The sequence below is a fragment of the Calidris pugnax genome, unplaced genomic scaffold, assembly GCF_001431845.1.
Source record: "Calidris pugnax isolate Ruff unplaced genomic scaffold, ASM143184v1 scaffold20, whole genome shotgun sequence".
Taxonomy (NCBI): domain Eukaryota; kingdom Metazoa; phylum Chordata; class Aves; order Charadriiformes; family Scolopacidae; genus Calidris; species Calidris pugnax.
The window spans coordinates 25,225,941-25,245,247 of NW_015094510.1; the positions used below are offsets into that span (position 1 = coordinate 25,225,941).

Genomic DNA, 19,307 nt, shown 5'->3' on the forward strand with positions numbered 1-19,307 from the left:
CTTCATAGAAGATTGCTTTTCCACTTTTTCTTCAGTTACTTGAAGAGGCACTGATGTTGCTTATATTCCACTTTTTGGAGTGTTTTGAAGAGAGATGAAGTCATATGTCATTACTCAACCTCTTGAAGTTTGTGTAACCCCTTCAAAGTAATTTTTTACCTTGCCATGTTGGAAACCAAAGTTGTTTACACAAAGTGCAAATGCCTGGATTAGTTTTCATATGAGCCTTCTTAAAAGTATACTATAAAATCAAGTTGAAGAGTCTGGGTCTGAGAAAAGATTAATAAAGGAGTGCACAGTGAACTCTGGGGAAGTGATAGTTCTATAAATAATTAATAGCTAAAAGCCATTTCAAAAAGATTGGTGCCCTGCTGAGGTCAGTATTAAAGTAGACGCTGGGACTTTCAAAAGCTCTTAAAGTCACCCTTCAAGGTTTGTTTAGGTTTCTGTCTTTCTGGGGTTTGAGTTCACTTTATGATAAAGAAAACGCTGATAGCAAATATTGTGAGGATTTGTTTTCTGGTGGTAATATGACACTATTCACTGGGCAACTATCTACAGCAGCAGAGTGTTTACAGATATCGTGAGATATGAAGCACTTTTAAGGAAATTCTTTTTGCAAGTGTTAGCCCCATGAAACTCAAACATACTTTAGCGATAGTATTTACATGTGGGAGAGCATTTTAAGGAACAGTGCAGGAAGTAGTGGCACACATCTCTTGGTAACGTTTTGAAATAGCTGTATGTGCTTTAGATTAATCTTATATACATATATATATATAAACACATACTGCTTTGTTTTGCTTTATATATTTCTGTTCTCACATCCCCCATTTCCTTTTTTTTTTCCAGAATTGCAGTACTGGAGCTATATTTGATAGTGATAGATATAACTGAATGTATCATTGCCATAAATACAGGCTAGAGGGCCTGAAATGAAGTGCTTTTCAAATGTATTGGGACATTGTCCTTTCTATGAAAAGTTTGTGGCCAAAACAGAAAAGAATGAGAGAGGAGAACTGTCAGCACCCTCGCTTAACAGGAGGTGGCATTTAGACTTAGGGGAGGGGAGAGGGGGAAGTATTTTATTCAAGTTCATATTGCAGTTGTGGCAGATTTAGGATTAGAATCGTGTTCTCCTCAATCTCTGTCTGCAATAGCTCTGGCAAAAGATGGTAAATGAGCATTACTGTGAAACAGTATCTATTTCATCTTCCAGTGTAGACACAGATAAGTGATATGATTAAGGTGTACTGGCAAATATATTTTGCAGTTAAATTGCTTAAAATATTTCTTGTTTTTCATAAGATATTACCTTAAGCAGCATTCATGATGTTTGTTTTAAAATAATAGGCCAATACTTTGGTTTAATTGACAAAGTAGAATAAAACCCTTGGGCTTCAATGTGAGTCTGCGCCCAAAGGAAACTGCGATGATCTGATTCTATTTATCTTGGGCTTATAGATCTTTAAAACTTAGGCAGTAATAAATTATTAATTGGTAATAGAATGGGGGGGGGTGTTGCATTTGTATGTGTGTAGAGTTATATGTTACAACATGAAGGACTCGTTTGGAAATTGTCTGCATGGTTTTTTATATTGTACTTTGAAGACTAGTTATAATGTTTACAAGGAACATTGCCTCTCAACTTGTCTAAATAAAGTCAGTCAAAGGATAGAATGTAAAATCAATTTTCATATCTCTTTGTCTTTTAATCCAAGTTTTAAGGATTGTGGAACAATGCAGATTGCAGATCATACAGACAGCTTTTTGTTATCCCATGGCCCCTTCCTCCAGGCCTTTTGTGGGGAGGAGAGAAAGTGAAGAGTAAACAGTTTTAAATGATTTTGCTATAAGCAGCTCAAATGCATTAATAGTTTATAAATAAAAATGAAATATTTTTCTTTAATCTAAGTAATTCAAAGACCATATGGTACATATCTAGAATCACCTAAGTGGTTAATTGCATGTTAAATTCCTTTCCTCTTCCCTACTGTAAACAACTGCAAAAATATTTACATTCCCTGCCTTGCTAGATTTATTTATCATTTTATAATAAAAACACAGAAGTGTTATAAATTGAAATTGTAATCTCTTGCTTGACTCGCTTTCTGAAATGTCACTGATGTCTCTGAGTTGGTTTACTTTGTGTACTTTCCCACTCCTAACACAGAAATGCACGACACTGAGAAACTGAGGAGTATTGATGTTAAGCAAGTTAGGGGTACAGCACAAGATGTGGTTTCTTGAAATTAGCTTTCTGCCATTCCAAACAAGATTAGAAACTGCAGCAAAGGAAGTGGTTTTAAAGCTCTTTATTGGATTTTTTTTAATTATTGTGAAACTCCAGAGTGATGATGATGTAATTCTATAAAACTTAGAGGGGCACAGGCCAAAAATACAGAAAGTAAATTGACCGAGCAAGCCAGTGCATACCTATGGAGAGAGTTGTTTCTGCCAGTCAGTGAGTGCTCTGGCTTTTCCCCAGAGGTAGCTACTGGCACAGTTTGCAAACTCTGCACTTCAGAACTCATTAAACCGTTTCTTCAAGTGAGAATGAACTGAGGACATCTTCAAAGCATGCTGTAAACTTACGCAAGAAACTAATACAATAAGGAGAAGAAATTCTGTGATTTGTTTCAGAACAAGAGTGAATTCTGCAAAGCTGGAAAGCATATGTGAAAATCCTTTTCTTGCTTCATAAAATAAACAGAAAAGTGGGAGAATAAATTCTGTCTGCAAAGCTAGAAAGCATATGTGAAAATCCTTTTCTTGCTTCATAAAATAAACAGAAAAGTGGGAGAATAAATTCTGTTGTGTGACAGTTTGGTCTCCCCAAAATAAGTGCACCCAGCGGCAGAGCTTGAGCTTCGGAGCCTGGGAGCCACAGCCTGGGCTGCTCGTCCCCATTACTGGGCAGGGGCAGGAAACTGAGGAGCCTTACCAGGGAGCTGCTCAGCTTGTCTAACTGCAGGCTCAGTTCTTTAGGGAAAGGGAGCATAGAAGAGAAGGCCATCTAATTCAGGTTGATGAGCACACTAATTCTGGGAGTTACTGGAATGAACGAATGAGACTGAAATTTTCTGTCCGTGATGACTGGATGTTGTTGCAGTTCTGTGCTAGGGAATCTCTTCCTTGGATTTTGAGAAAAGTGATCTTGAATGTCCATCTGGGACAGAATATCGGTGTGAAGAGCACGAAAATACAAAGCGGAATCAAAGGAGGAAAGTGAGACCAGATCTCCTGGTTGTCAGATAATAGTTTCTTCTTTTGCTAAAAGCACTTTTACCCTCTGGTATTTTTAAATGATGCCAGTGCAGCTAGTACACCAGAACAGGAAACTTGCTAAGCTAAATGTGGAGCATCCCTCGGGTCTGCACCCTTCAGTAAATTTACGGTTTTTCTGTGCTGAAATGTGGTCTCATAGTTCTTGACCTGTAAGCTGCAGCTCTTTACATTCCATCTCCAGCTCCTGCTGTACGAGCGGCTGACACAGTGCCAAGAAAACATCGCCTGTGCTAACTTACAGTGTGCTTGTGTGCTTGCCAGAGCCGTGTTATCCTGGCCTTCCACTGGCCCTGATAAACCTTGGTCTCAGCAGAGGGAAATAGCTGGTACTGATTTCCATGCTACTTGCTGTTCTCTTCTGGCTCCCGAGCTATCAGAGCCTGAAGCTTCTTGATGACTCTCAGGAGTTTTCCAGCCGTGCTGACAGCTAAATTCAAGGGCATTAGGAGCAATAATACCAAACTAGTGCCAGACCCAGAGGTTCTCCACCCAGTAGCCCTTGAAGGAGATAAGTTGGCTGCTCCTCTATTTGGTTTCCTGCCAGAATAAGAATTTAATTAAGAAGGGGGAGGGCACCAAATATCATCTCCATCAAATATTGTTCCTCGTGGAAACTATTCAACAACTTGCTCATTGGTGTAATTACTGTAGTGCACTTTTTGTAATTAGAAGACTTAAATGACGAAAATACTTTTCTTAATTTAGTGTTGAGTCTTTTCAGGTTCTCACTTGTGTTTTTTTGTCTTAAGATTCAAAGCAAAATTGACTTAAATATACTTTGAAGTAACTGGAGTCACAGGAGAAACTGTTGGAAGAGCATTTTGAAAAGTCCAAGCACTGGTCTAGAATTTCTCTAGGGGTTTTTTTTTCTTTCAAGAAGATGTACTACGATTTTGTGACACTGATTCCATGTAATTAATGGAGCTCCATGAAACAGTGATTACCCACGCTCAAACATAAGCTAGGTTAGTATACACTAAGCTATGTGTAGGGTTTATTTCAGCTTTGTCTTTTTAGAATCACATCTAAATTTTTACAGCAGATTATTTTTGTGATAATTTTATCAGTTCTAAATTTATAATTCAAATGATTGAATCCTAAATTAGTTTATGTAGTCTTCAAAACAGTTTAGTATAACTGATCCTACCATATTGTTGAAGTGGATGAAGTGGCTTAACAAATAGAAGATAGAAGATAGAATTTGTAGTAAATTATTCCAATTTCTCCTAGAGCAGAGTAGTCTTATCCTCTCCAAAGGTAACAGGATAAATACTTTTGTCCTCTAACTACAAAGGAAGCCTGTGTGACTAGTTTGGGCAAGACGCCTAGATTAAGGTAGCTAAAGTCAAATGAACTGAATCTAACCCTAAGAATGTATCTTGCAAGGACTTTTAAAAAAATACCTGATAAGGTGGAAGAATGCAAAAGTTTCAGTGAGGTTTTTTTGTTTTTTACAAGACGGGATGAAAAGGCATTGCACATGGAATTTTGGAAATATTTCAGACATGGTTATGAGAGAAGATGGATCATGTTGGTGGAAAAAAAGGCCCCTTTAATAGCTGCAGTGGATCAGCCGTACACCTTTATTTCAGCCTGTTGTGTTGGATAAAAAGCAGGCATGAACATGACCTGTGGATGGTATATTATCATAACCCATGGGCTATGCTGTAAAATGCACTGTTTTATAAACTCCTGGAATGGGTTCATGGAACTTTTTGAAGTAGGAGATTACTCAGAGTCTTCATTAACTTTCTAGCTGCTTACCAAAAATATAACATTGAATAAGGATAGTACCCTGGTTCTATATGTCTAGCCTTTACCCTTTCCAAAAGGGAAATTGATATGTCTTTTTTTTTTTTTTTCTTAAAAATGGAGAAATCATTCAACATTGGAAATAAGAACTTAAGTCATTTTGCATTTATAGCTAATTTTATTAAAATGGAATTTTATGTAAAAAGGCAAACGATTTAGTTTTAAATGCATTTCCAGTGGTGTGTTTATTTTTAATCAATCATAGGACTTTTAAAAGGAGTATCAGCCTATATATAATCTTGGGCTTTTTGAACCTTTTTATTGTGTAGATCATAATCATGTCTGTATAATGTAGGAAGATTTTTTAAATACAGGCAGGTAGCTCCTTGTGAATTTGGGTAGAGGATATGTCTTAATGTTCAAATATTTGTTTACAAGTAGCAAAGTCCAGTTTTGGAAAGTTCATTACTAGAACAGCATAGAATCAGAAAATGTGCTTGAGTAATGTAATAGGTAATGGGTAATGGTGAAATATTGAAGATTGGGAGTTCCTGATCAGAAACTTTAGATGAGGACTGAGAACAAAGTAGTAACAGGGAATGATGACATGTTAGAGCTATTCATACTTTAGAGTGGGGAAAATCTGTACTGGTAAAAAAAAAATAAAATAAATTGAATACAAGCTTCGTACTTCCTTAGAGAATAATGGTGTTTATAGTCAGATTTCCTTGAACTGCTGTTTGCAATATGAAAACAATCTTAGTTGCAGTATGCCTTTGAGGATGGTAGTCATCTTACATAACTTGAGCTATCTAAAGGTATGTTCCTTATGTATTCCAATGAATCTATACCTTATCTGTCTTAGTAGGGATTGACTCATCCTCTATTTTTGTTTCCTTTTTTGGATACTGTCCTGTTGCTAATGGATCTTTGAATTTTCAACTTCCTATTGGAGAGCCTCCCCAGATGCAGGGAGAGAGATGAGCAGTGCCTTTCCTTGGTCTCTCTATGTCCTTTCCTTTTCTCTTTTGAAAGGAAGCAAAGTGAAGTTTCTTAATTAAGTATATGAGGAAAGACGAGGTCAAACAAAATGTCTTATATTTGAACAGAGGGTTCTGAGGCCTGTTTTAGGTGCAGACTCTGAATCAAGCTTTTGGTCTTGGACATGTTGCTGAGAAGATGTTATTTTCTCCTTGCTTACTTGGGATAGAGAGTTTCAAAAAATCTGATGAATGGAATAGTTGATCATCCTGGAAGTGCAGACAAGCTTTTTTAGGTGCAGACCATTAAATGCAAGAGCATTTGATGTGAACGATGTAATCTGAGCTGTTGAGGAAGGCATTCTGTCCTAGTTACAGCTTATATGATGCATTTAAATAATTCCTTTCTGATGGGAGAGGTGGAAATATTCTTCCTTGTGTCAAGCTCATAGGAATTATTTTTGTTTGTAGAAGAAAATGCAACTCAGATTTTTCACTGGAATTATCTATTTGGAAATTATTTAAATTTCTGAGTATGTGAAACAAATTAATCAGTAAAGCTTTTCACATTCCTGAGAGAGTTGTGCTTCCAACGTGAAACTTTTAATTCTAACTTTGAAAACTTACAACACAAGAAAATAAAAACTGACATATTTTTCTGCATATTAAAAACGTAGGCCCTCTGATCTGTTTCAAAATGTGCTTTTAGTTTAGTGTTTACGGTTATAATTAAGGGACTAGTTAGAAAAACTGTAGCTGTAGTGTATAAACACAGCAACCATAATAATTTTCAGAGCAAACTGGAGAATCTGTATCCAAGCTGAATGTTTTTACATACTTGCATTGCAATGAGATATGGTACAGTTGGTGTTTACTTTAAAGCAAAAAAAAAAAAAAAAAAAAAAAAAAAAAAAAGTTAATCATTCTTAAGAATTTCCATCATGCATTAAGGGCCACAGGAAAATTGAAGACTGGAGACATTTTTTGATCTCCTCCAACTTTGCTGCTCCTACTTTAGACTAGTTATGTAAGCTACCAGTAGAGGCTAATTGCTCACCCATTGCAAATTCCATCTTGGTTGGACACCTGTCTTAGGGTGGAGATAACCATCTTGTTAAAAGTGGCTTTTGAATGGCTGAATTGCAGCTAACTTTGAGAACTTTTATTTGTAGGCGTTGCTCGGAAAAGGGAGCTAACAACTTTGTTTCTCATCAGCTGTTCATAGTGATCTAGATTATAGGCCACTGTCTGCTACCTTTGTTAAGGTAAAAAGACTGATTAAAAGCCAAATTATTTTTCTACCCTCTCAGTTGGTCTTTTGTTTTTTAACGTACACATACATCTTTGACTTGACTAATGGAGAATAAGATGATAATTCTTTCTCCAGTAAAGAAACATAGTTTATTTCAGCTGTCAAAAATCAGGAGATTGTTACTTACAGTGTGATAAGGAATCACAGTCAAAGATAAATAGTTCTGGAAAATTGCTAATGCCCCTTCACTTTTCTGTTTGGCTTCTTCATAATTTCAGCCATTGACTCTAGGATAAGAACAAGCATCTGAGCGCCCATGGATTTAAATTTAAAACATCTGTTATCCTACTTTATTGTTTATCTTCTAGTTCCTCTGTAAAAACTGTTGTCTATAGTACCTACAAAAATCTTGACAATAGTCATAGCACAAGAATGGTAAGAGCTTTGACTTTGGATAGGAGGACAAATAAGATATGGGGCTTGTCTCCTGTCTGGTTTCCTCAGAGAACAAAAAGGGCAGAGTGTTTCTCACTCCTTCACCTATACATTCATCCATCTTCAGTTCAAATAATATATCCAAATCTGTTGAGAAGCAATGTCTTTTCAGCTTAGACCTGCTTGGCTTTCCACATTGCACCAGAGAGGTGATGAAATCTTCATCCTTAGAGAGACCCCTGAGAAATCTTGTCTAAGTCAGCTCTGCTTTGAGCCGGGGTTGGACCAGATTACTTTCAGAGGTCTCTCCCAATTTAAATTACTCTGCTACAGTCAGGGAAATTTTAAAAAAGTGTTTTTATTTCTGTAAAAGTAAGGCTGATACTTCTGATTTTCACTGCTAAGAAAACAGAAGTAAACAGTCAACACCAAACAGCATTAATAAAGGAGTCCACCATGACTGGAATGAGTCATAAAGCCAAGTAACAATACATAAATGAATACCAATATAATTACAGATGATAATCTGCTATATATATGCATTTAAAAATGTACAAACAAATCTGTGAACAATGACATTGCATGTGGGTGCAATTTGTCTACCTCTGAGTTTTTTGGCATATGGGAAGCTGTATTTTTTTATACTATTAAATGCAAGTCCTTATTATTATTTTGTTTGTGGCAAAACTTTATGGATTGATCTTTTCCAAGTGTGACACTACACTTATCCACATGGAAAATCATAAAATGTGGTGTTACTTGTAGTAACGTAATTGTGGTTTTCTTTCAAGACCAGTAGAACAACACAGCTATCATCAAATATGAATACTTTTTTTGTCTGCTTGGTTTTCTCTCCTTCTGACCCTACTTATGTATGATTTCAATTGCGATGATCAGTAGATTGGATATACAATATTTAGATATTTAGATATGCTTCTTATAATAAAGGATGTGTTCATTCTGGGATTTCTGGTAGTGGTTGTGGTGTTTTTTTTTTTTTTTTTTAACTGTTTATCATTAATAGTATCAGATTTCTTCCATCATACTTCAGAAAATGCCGAACAGTTTAAAGGATTTAAAAGATGACTTCTCTTCTGTTTTTTGTTTGTTTCTCCTTACAGGCCTGGCAGCTGCGATTCAGTCATCTTGTGGGCTATGGTGCCAAATACTACTCCTACCTCATGTCTAGGGCTGTTGCCTCCATGGTGTGGAAACAGTGTTTTGCTCAGGACCCATTTGACAGGTAAAAACAGAGAAAATATTAAGTAGGATGAAGCATCATATTACTTGCTTCTGGGAAACATGAAACAAATGGGGCCACGTAGGTTGATGGGATTTTTAATGACAATTAGTTTTTAGCCTTTTTCTTGATTGTAAGCGGGAAATAACACAGGACATGTTTTCCCTGGACATGTTCAATGGTGCAAAAAAATTCATGCTGATGTTTTAAAATACAGGTGTGCCAGTTGGGAGGCACTGAAATCCATATTTAGATGTAATTAGAGAGCTTGATTTTCATAGATGCCTAATTAATTGTAATTTTCTATTGAAATCAAAGCAACTGCGGGCATTAAACAAGCTTCATGTCACCAACTTCAAAGCTAAGTATAGCTATCCTGCTCATTTTGCTTTGTGAAATTAAAAAGTAAATTGTGAGATCACAAATTGTAAGGGTTCTTATACCCTAGGTGAATGTTCAGAGCATTGTAACAGAGCAGCTTTTCCCCTTGGAGCAATGAAGGCCGAAATATTGTTCACAAATTAACTTTTATAAACACCAACACATATTCATATGTATAAAATTTGTCTAGTTCAGTTACTCATAGTATAATTTTAAATGTAATTTGAATTTGAGGAGTCACCGTGCAATTAGGGCAGTCATTGTTTCAGTGGGGAAAATTTCATTTGATCTCTGTCTCTGAGTTCTGTAGAGATCCTAGAAGCAAATTTGACTGAAAGCTGAACAGGTTGTGTTTGCAGATGGTTCTAACATCTGTGTTTCTCCAGGGCAATGGGTGAGCGTTATCGTCGAGAGATGCTGGCACACGGTGGTGGAAAAGAGCCCATACTTATGGTTCAAGGTAAAAAAAATAAAATAGAACCGTTTTATTCCCTTGCTCAATGAAGAAATAATTTAACTGCATTTCACAATTCGGTCTTTTTAGTTTAATAATGATTTCCATTGGATTTTTGAAAGAAAACTTGTTCTTTTATTTAGTTAAGTGGACTGGTCATCAACTTGGTGTCGTGGTCAGTAGAACTCCTTGTGTTACACAGAATAAAACCACACAGAGATAGTTGGGGTGAAGCATTGGAAGGGGTTGTACTATTAGGCCGTGAAAAGAAATCAGAGTACGAGTATCACATTCGTGAAGGGAGATAGATAACACCATTTTTGGGTACAAAAAATGACTCGCTCTTACATACATGGAATTCATAAAAGATCTGTTTATTTTGTATACAAGAATTTGAACTTGTTTTGGCCATGTCATTTTGGTGTCATCAAAATAGCTTTGGTTGTATCAGTATTTTGAGTACATATTCTCATGAGATAGAAGTCTGAAGACTGTAATGAAGAAACGGAGTTCAGTATTCCTCTCAATACTATATTTGTCTTTTGAGTCTGGAAAATAACTCAACAATCACTCATAGCAATAGAAAAAATACTAAACATCATATATTAAAAAAAAAGTATCAGGAGAATGAAACAAGTTTGAGAAACTGGTGACTTTATCTCAAATCTATCAATGAGATCAGGATAAAGACTTTCCTCTGTAATGTTGCATATTCAAAGCAAACTTCTTTGCGTTACTGTCACTTTTCCTGGTATAAGCACTTGGCAGGTACTTCATCTAATGGGGCAATTCACTCTGAAATGCTTAATACTAAATGTGAATATTAATTCTTTGACCTCTGTTCACTCCAGTTTGGTAGACTGGAAGTTGTGGGGTTTTTTCTACAGATAAGGAAGACAATAGTAAATGCGTCCATATTTCATTGTGAAATTGGCACAGTTTCATAACTAGAACATTTCAATTCTTTCACCCATCTGTTTGTATTTGAGGCCATAACCTCTGCTCTCCTTACGCTCATCATATAGTAAGCAACTGTGTATTCTCTAGATTAGTCTATTTATATTTCTGATCTGCAGGGTTACTTTTCATTCAGCATGACTTTGCAAACTTGCCTTTGTTTACTGTTCTTGAAGAGTCTTTCTTTGTAACCTCAAAAAACTGCAGCACAAAATTGTGGATTGTGCAGTTGCAAGACGGGAACGTACATTTTTACAGGCAAATCCAATTTTTATTGCAAGTCATATGGTAGAGAAAGAAAGAATGTTTTTAAACAGCAGTTACGCTTATCATTTGGGATGTATTTTTGGGATATATTTTTAACTCTACTGAGCAGAGAGTGTTTCTGGAATGTCCTAGGGGCTGTGTTGAAGTTGCTGGCAGTGTCCTCCCTTGAATCAAATATTATTTGAATGAAGTTTGCAAAATTCACCTGTGGATGGACTTATATAAAATCTATGGAAGTACAACAAGCTTTCCTTCTTGCATGCGAGAGAACAGTGGAACAGGGTACAATGATTTCGGGGTTGAGAGTATGCATCAGTTATTTTGGATAAAACTTGTTACTGACATTAATCTGAAAAAATGGCATCATAGTCCAGGAAATTCCAAGTTTATTTTAAGTTTAAAGGAAATCCAAAGTCTAGCAAGGTACAGTGAAAGCACACAAACAAATTTAACTCTTGTAATGCAGTAATGAGATGGTTTAGGCATTGCAGTATTCATAGTCCGCATGCTTATGGTCCTCATGCTAATTCATTTAGTGCAGATAGTTCATCACTGAGTTGTCAATGAGTTACCAACTGTAAATGATGAAGAGGCTATAGCTGTGCAGCCCGGGGTTTGAAGAAGAGAGTAAGCTAGCTGTGTTTTAGTAATAGCTGTGTGTACTGCATGGCGTGAACTTGATGTTGATGGTAGAATAATGGGATCTTTTATGATGTGACCAAAAAATCTATATGTAAAAGATACACAGTTTGATTTTTAATTTTTTTCTTCAAATCAGTAAATCCATAAACCACACAGAGAACTGTGTATCACTGTGTACAGTCTGTAACTGTAGTGCATCTGCTGGTGTGTTAGTTCACATGTGATAGGAGAACCAGACAGCAGTAACTCCTCTGTATCAGCATTAGCATGGGTGATACTGGTGGTAAGAGCACAGACTATGATTTACAAAAAAATGGCAGAGGTTTTCAAGATATTTTCACAGAATTAAAGCATTTTAGAATAGCTGAGGTTGGAATGGGCCGCTGGAGGTCATCTAGTCCAACCCCCCTGCTGAAGCAGGGCCACCTAGAGCTAGTTGCCCAGGACCATGTCTAGCTGGCTTTTGAATACCTCCAAGAATGGAGATACTGTAGCCTCTATGGGCAACTTGTGTCCAGACTTGGTCATCCTCAGAGGGAAAAAGTGTTTCTTGATGTTCAGAGGGAACCTCCTGTGTTTCAGTTTGTGCCCACTGTCTCTAGTACTGTCACTGGGCACCAGTAACAAGAGCCTGGCTCCGTCCTCTTTGCACCCTCCTTCCAGGCATTTATGCTCATTAATAAGATCCCCCTGAGCCTTCTCTTCTCCAGGCTGAACAGTCCCAGCTTTCTCAGCCCTTCCTGATAGAAGAAATGCTCCAGTCCCTTCATCATCTTCATGGCCCTTGTTGGATTCTCTCCAGTATGTCCATGCCTCTCTTCTACTGAGGAGCCCAGCACTGGACACAGCACTCCAGGTGTAGCCTCACCAGTGCTGAGTAGAGGGGAAGGATCACCTCCCTTGTCCTGCTGGCAATACTTTGCCTACTGCAGCCCAGGATGCCATTTGCCTTCTTTGTGTCAAGGGCACACTTCTGGGTTATGGTCAACTTGGTGTCCACGAGAACCCCCAGGTCCTTTTCTGCAAAGCAGCTTTCTTGCTTGGTGGCCCTCAACATATGTTGGTGCCTGCCTCCACAGGTGCAGGAGTTTGCACTTACCTTTGTTGAACTCTGCCCCATCATCCAGGTCATTAATGAAGATGTTAAACAGGACCAGAATCAGTATGACCCCTGGGATACACTGCTAGTTACTGGTCTCCAACTAGACTTTGTGGCACTGATCACCTCCCTCCGGGCCTGGCCATTCAGCCCAGTTTCAGTCCACCTCCCTGTCTGCTCATCCAGCCCATACATGGACAGCTTCTCTGTGAGGATCACAGTGTCAAAAACCTTGCTGAAGTCCAGGTAGAAAATATACTCGACTCTGCTCTCATCTGCCAGGCCACTTGTTTCATCATGTAAGCTTATCAAGTCGGTTAAGCACGACTTGCCCTCGGTGAATCCATGGTGACTATTCCTGATGATTTTTTTGTTACTCATGAGCCTGGAAATGGTTTACAGGATTAGCTGCTCCACCACCTTCCTAGGGATTGAGGTGAGACTGGCCAGCCTATAGTTCCCTGGGTTCTCCTTTTTGCCCTTCTTGAAGATAGGAGTGACATTTGCTTTTTTCCAGCCCTCTAGCACTTCTCCTAGTGGCGATGATTGATCAAAGGTTACCACCATCTGCAAGCTCCCTCAGCACTCATGGGTGCATCCCATCAGGGCCTTTGAGCTTATGTATGTCCAGTTTGTTAAGTATTCTTTCATCTGATCCCCTTCCATCAAGATTACATCTTCCCTGCTTCTTCTGTCCCCTTTTGAATTCTGAATTTCCCTGTTATACTCTGAATTTTAAAAGATAGTCAAGATCATAAAAACAACCAGAATTCCCCAGCAGCTTCCTTGTCTGTGCATAGTGTGATGTTTGTTTGTAGACAGCGCAAAACTTAAACAAGCATGCTTGAATGACTGCCTGAAAAATGAAATTAAGGTGACTCAAGTCTTTTGACAAGTTAATAATTTGATTGCTTGTTTGGGATTATTTGAGGTTAAAATGTAGAACATACATGATAGAAAAGCTTATTATATGTTTACATTTAATTGCTCTGTATTTATTGCAAAAATTGAGAACTTAAGGAGAAAAGTAAGAGGACTTACTTTAATTTGCTTAGGTTCAATCAGCCTCTCATTCTTGTTGCTGCTTTTTCTCCTTTTCATGACAGATGTTCCAGAGTACTTCATTTCTATCTTTTGTTAGTTTTCATCAGTTGCAAAACTGTGCTCCCCTAGCAGATGACCAGACAGATTCCTGATTAAAGACAGATTCCACCAAACTTAAAAGCTTGTTGATTTTACTCTTCTTCAGGGAAACAGTCCAGATTCTCTCCTCACTAGTGCCTTATTTCAAAAACTTGTAGGCTGTTATTTCAGGCATTTTTTTTTTTTACATAAGGAAATTGGCTTGTGCAAGTCTGATTTTTGGATGCACGTATATAGCCTCACCCTTGAAGTGCTTCCGTAGCTCATTGTGAAGTTCACCGTATGCATTGACTGCCTGATAACAGATAACTTCACAAGCACATTGCATTTATACAGTTTCTTTGTTATGATTTTCTTCTTCGAAGCTATCTATTGTCTTTCGTTTGTGTTTGGATATGACCCTCGCTTTTCATCTTTCTCCCATGTGATTCCATAGATGTACTGATTAGGGAAGATAAAGGATCTGACCTGCCATCCAGTGGAGTTACTGACAAAATTCCTGTTTGGACTAGTCTTTAATTATACTTTTTTTTGTTGTTTGGATTTGATTCTCTTGGCATTTGTTTCCATGAAAAAAAAAAAACAAAAAAAAAAACAAAAAACAAAAAACAAACAACACAAAGGCTTTATGAAACCTTTTTTAACATTTTCTTAAGTGACCCCTTTTATCTTACCCCTTTGATAATTACAAAATACAGAAAGTCACAAATGTGGATAGCAGGAGCAATTAAAAAATGAGTGAACAATGCTTTGTTCAAGAGGCTTGCCTTGTGTTTTCCTTAGAGAGGAAATACAGTCCAAGAAGAACTTGATTCCTCTGTCATTTTGGGTTGGCCACATGGCTGTTGCAGACCCTCTGCTTCCCAGGACTACATGGCATTAGGGATTCCAAATTCCTTTAAAGATATGTAACCCAGGTGTCCCTTCCAGGTCCAGTTCTGTGCTGGTTGCAGGTCTGAACAAGATACAGGTGTGCACCATCCCTCTCCCTTGGCGCTCCCTGGCTGGAAAAAAACCCAACCCAGGTGCACAGGCAGAAAGTGAATGGCAGTGTGGAAAGTACTGGGCTGGATGATGAGGGAACTGAGAGCATGGAACGTCTCCTGGAGTGTGCTTCTCCTGCAGATCTGATGCAGTCACGTTGCCCTTCGGGTCTCCAAAGAAGTCCTCGTGCAGAATACATGTGATTTGTTAATGCTGGTATGTTGCAGACAGACGTGCTTAGCCATGTGCATACGTGGTAATCAAACCAGCTGGATCTGGAAATAAATGTGCATTTGTTTGAGTGCAAGAGGCTGTAAAAATCTTCAGAGAGCGATTGTATGTCTCTTTGAAAGTATAAGAAATATGCATAAATCCTAAAAGGTGATGTGAATGGCAACATATATTAACTCAAACTACACAGACCCAAAATAATTAGTGTTCCAAAGGGGCAGAGGCCAAATTTTGCCACAGGCTTTATTCTTCTCCCAATTTTCAGTGATTGTAGGTTATAGCTAGCCATCTCTCCAAAGGGTGTGGTTAACCACAGTGCTGTAATGTGAAAGAAAACTTCAAAGCAAGGAAGATAAGCTGTGCAGTTGCCTTAGGCTTGGGAGAGACTGAGCTGAAACAGGAGTTGGGCTGAACGTATAAAATTCACTCCTAGATTTTAAAACTGCAACCATCAGACCTTGTGGACATCTTACTAAATCATTTAGACTGAAGTGCTGAGTACTTACAATATATCAAAGCTGATCTCGCTTTGATATATTTTAATGGAGTTTAAAGGGAGACATGACCATTCCTAACAAATCTGTGTAGAGTAAGAGGTTAAAGCATGGAAATGCCGTCAGTGTCTGTTTCTTTTGGAGTTGTCTACTCTTAAATCTGTAGTTATTTATTTCATAAGGGCATGATCATTTTACTGCAGTAGGAGTTCTTTGGTGATGACCTCAGTTGCTCATCATCCTTCCCTTAAAAAAGCAAATTCTGCTGGTGTCTGCTTTTGACGTCAGTGATGGGAAACTGGCAATGCAGCAGACGACTAATGCAAGGAACCTGAAATCTGTTTGTATTATCAAAAAGTTGGAACTACTGGGTGGGAGGTCATTTGACATTGCTATTGCCAGAATGATTTTGAATTCTCCTGCATATTTAAAACAAACCGTGTGGAGTCTAAAGGAATGCAATTTGTAGCAAGTTTTGAGTGAGCTTTGGTAAGAATGTATTCAGCTGCACTACGGTACATCCAAGTGTACTGTAGTTAATTATGTTTCTTTTATTCCTTTTGTAATATCCAGGGCTGGAATGTTTTTGTTATGATCTACAATTTTTATTTAAGAGGGAAATCAAATGTACTTGAAGATAATCCCAGCATCAGTCTTTTCTCTTCCCCCTAATCATTACACTGTTAGCTTTTCTTTTTTTGCCATGTATTGATAATCATATTTTTAAGAATTGTCCAGAGCAGAATACATTTTACTATGTCGAAAGAATTGGCTGAATATCATCCAGGCCGGCTGTTTTTTATAAAGTCAATATTATAAGGGTTTTTTGTATTTTGTGGCTTGGGGAGTGGTGGTTATGTCTATTACGGCCTTCTTTATATACTGTCTATAGCATTACAGTCATCCCTTCCTACTCATATCTGACAGAAAAGGGCATATTGGCTATAGAATAATGGTTCTTTTATAGAGCTACATCTTAAAAATTGGAAGGAATGAATAATTTCACAAACTTAAGATTTTATGTCTGAGCCAGTCATCCAGATTTCCTTTCTGGCATACAGGGAAAAGTAGATTCTTCATAGGCACAACTCAGCTCATCATGAAGTAGGCCTCTGAAGAAGATCAGATGAGTGGCGCCCATGAAGGTCCTCCCACTGTGTAGTTTCCAGAAGTAGACTCAGTTCAGATGTAGATGTCTGAGGAAAAATGAGGCCAAAAAAAGGCAGAATGGATTGCGCTGTTGGGATTGGACCGCTCCCACTGAGTTGAAGATGAAGCTTCAGTAGTCGTGCGTGACAGTGCATGTTCCAGTGGGCTGCCATCCGTGTCACCTTCCTAAGGCATTCTCTCCACTGCTGACAAAACTCCAGGAAAATAATATGAGTTTAAACTGGAATTTTTCCAAGGTTTGTTCCAAGAGAAAAAACACGCATGTCCTCCAGCCAACCCACTCAGGAACCTGAGAGAGGGAGTCTGCAAGAGGCCCTGGCTCTCCAGGGAGGTTAGGTTAGTAGCTGGTATCTGGTCACATCTGTTTCTCAGCCCAGCATATAGCTGGCCATTTTTCATTATGAACTAGAAGTAATTCCACAGTAATTTTACTAACATTAGAGTAGATGACAAGTTTACCAAGTATTTGGAAATACTAATTCTGTTCTCTTTCATTTTGAAAATAGCTTGATGCAAACTTAATTTAACAGCGTTTCAGTCAACCTATATATAGTATGAGATTTGTTTTCCTTTTAGTGCACACTATTAATCTACTGGGTCATGGCAGTTTGTGTTGACAGTTGCAACGTGTGTTTAAATTGGATTGAAATGGGGTTCTGTGAGGTCTTAGAGAGAAAATTCTTTTTGGTTGCTCGCACAAAATTACCTCGAGCTGGTGTGTTTCCTGGTGGGTTTTGAATCATTGTGTTATAGTAAAAGATTCCGGTCTTTTAGCAGCATACAATTATAATTTCCACTGAAAGCAAATATTGTTGAGGATGTGAAAGAATATAAAATTATGTTCAGTAGGTACGTCGATCAGAAAGGGTAGAACAAGGTTATATTTACATTGGCAGTTGTCAGAAAGAACAGATCACTTCAAAGAAGTACAAAGATGAAATTTTACATGATTTGGCAGCTGCACTGTTTTTTTTTCTGGTACAAGTAATGCTGTAAATTTCCATATATAATCTTGAAAATGTTAATAACAGTGAAAAGACCAACGTTAATGTAATGTTAAGTACGAAGAAACATCTGAAAATAATTTACAGGATATATTTTCATGTTTTCTAAAAACCAGGGATTCTGGGGAGGAAAGTGTGAGATTTTTTAGCTGCTCTGTTTATAGAATTACCTGATATAGTACTTGAGCATGATTCTTCATTTTGCTAATTTCCCTGTCTGTTACTCTGTAGCCATATGCTGCAGCTAACAGATGCAGTAATTAAAATTTTTAATAAAAGGTAAGTCCTGGTACTGTAAAAAAGCAAAACGAAAACTCAGTGCACTGAAAATGATTTCGTTTGGGTATGGTTCATGCCTTGTGAAAAATTTCAGAGGTATTTGTACATTAAATACTAAATCAAATGCTTTTAAGGTGTGTAACACTTTGAGAAAATATGTTGTTTTTTCTGGCTCTGTCAGACCTGAGACTCAGCAGATAAGGATTTAGATACCCCCTCAATCACTGATTTATTCCAGTCATTTGGGAATTACTGAGTCTATGGTTACATTGCTTTAAAATGGATTTAATTCCCTTCAAGCAAGTTTGCAATGATGAAAGTCAGTTAACAGTTTTGAAACCTGTCAGTTCTATGATAATGTGTAACAGGTAGCTTGAAAACATTAAATAATCCCTATACACTATAATTCCATTTATTTCTTGACAAAGAAACATGATAGCCGTTTCTGTTGTGACATTAAAAGTTAGTTAGTTAGTGATAAGCATTACTTTTGACAAAGCTTTCAGGGTCATAGTATTCTTGCTAAGAGCCTGTTGTCTTGGTTTTGTAGGTATGCTTCAGAAATCGCCTTCAGTTGAAGATTTTGTGGATGCCCTTGTTTCAGACTTAGACCAGGACTTTGAAACATTTATCATGGACTCATAAAAATGTTCAACAGAACTGAATTCTTTTATGGAAGATTGCATACATCTTCATAATTGTGGATAAAATACTGTTGTGACTGGTTTTGTGAACACTTGTAAAAGTTTGAATATTCAGGTTGGTGCAACAGTAATAAAGAATTTCATTGGATCACCTGTTTTCATTTATGAAAATGATGGCTTTTCGTTACACAGGAGCTTAAGCATAGAATTTGAGAGGACAAGCCTTCCAGCGTGTACTGTTAAAAATTTTGGTCTTGTTGGAGGAGCTGATTAAATGGGAACTGAACTCATCTTCGGAGTGAGTGGGATGGTATAAATGGTATTTTGGTACACACATTGGATTCAGTATTAGGACGTACCTGTCAGGTGTCATGACCCAGAACTATTTGTATGGGTCTTTCTCACATGCTCATGGATATTCTTTAAACTTGTTTAACCTTATTCCTTGCAGGAGTTTACATTGGGGAAAAGCAAACTGTGTTTGCAACAGAGGGGAAATTGGAAAGAAAGTTGAAGTGCAAAACTGGGAACTGTATTTGACATAGGGAACAAAAAGATGAGAGAAGAAAAACTATGGTCATACAGGTATGTGATGGAAAATGTCAGAGTGT

At 37.6% G+C, this 19,307-nt stretch overlaps 1 protein-coding gene across 1 annotated transcript in view; it reads left to right on the forward strand.

The window, feature by feature from the left end:
• MIPEP (mitochondrial intermediate peptidase) overlaps positions 1-18,844 on the forward strand; it is a 75,288-nt gene extending 56,444 nt beyond the window's left edge. Inside the window, exons 18-20 of the mRNA XM_014965752.1 lie at positions 8,829-8,950; positions 9,715-9,788; positions 18,603-18,844. Coding sequence (XP_014821238.1) covers positions 8,829-8,950; positions 9,715-9,788; positions 18,603-18,697 — 291 coding nt within the window. The 3' untranslated portion in view covers positions 18,698-18,844. The remainder of the gene's footprint in view (positions 1-8,828; positions 8,951-9,714; positions 9,789-18,602) is intronic.
• The last annotated feature ends 463 nt before the right edge of the window (positions 18,845-19,307 follow it).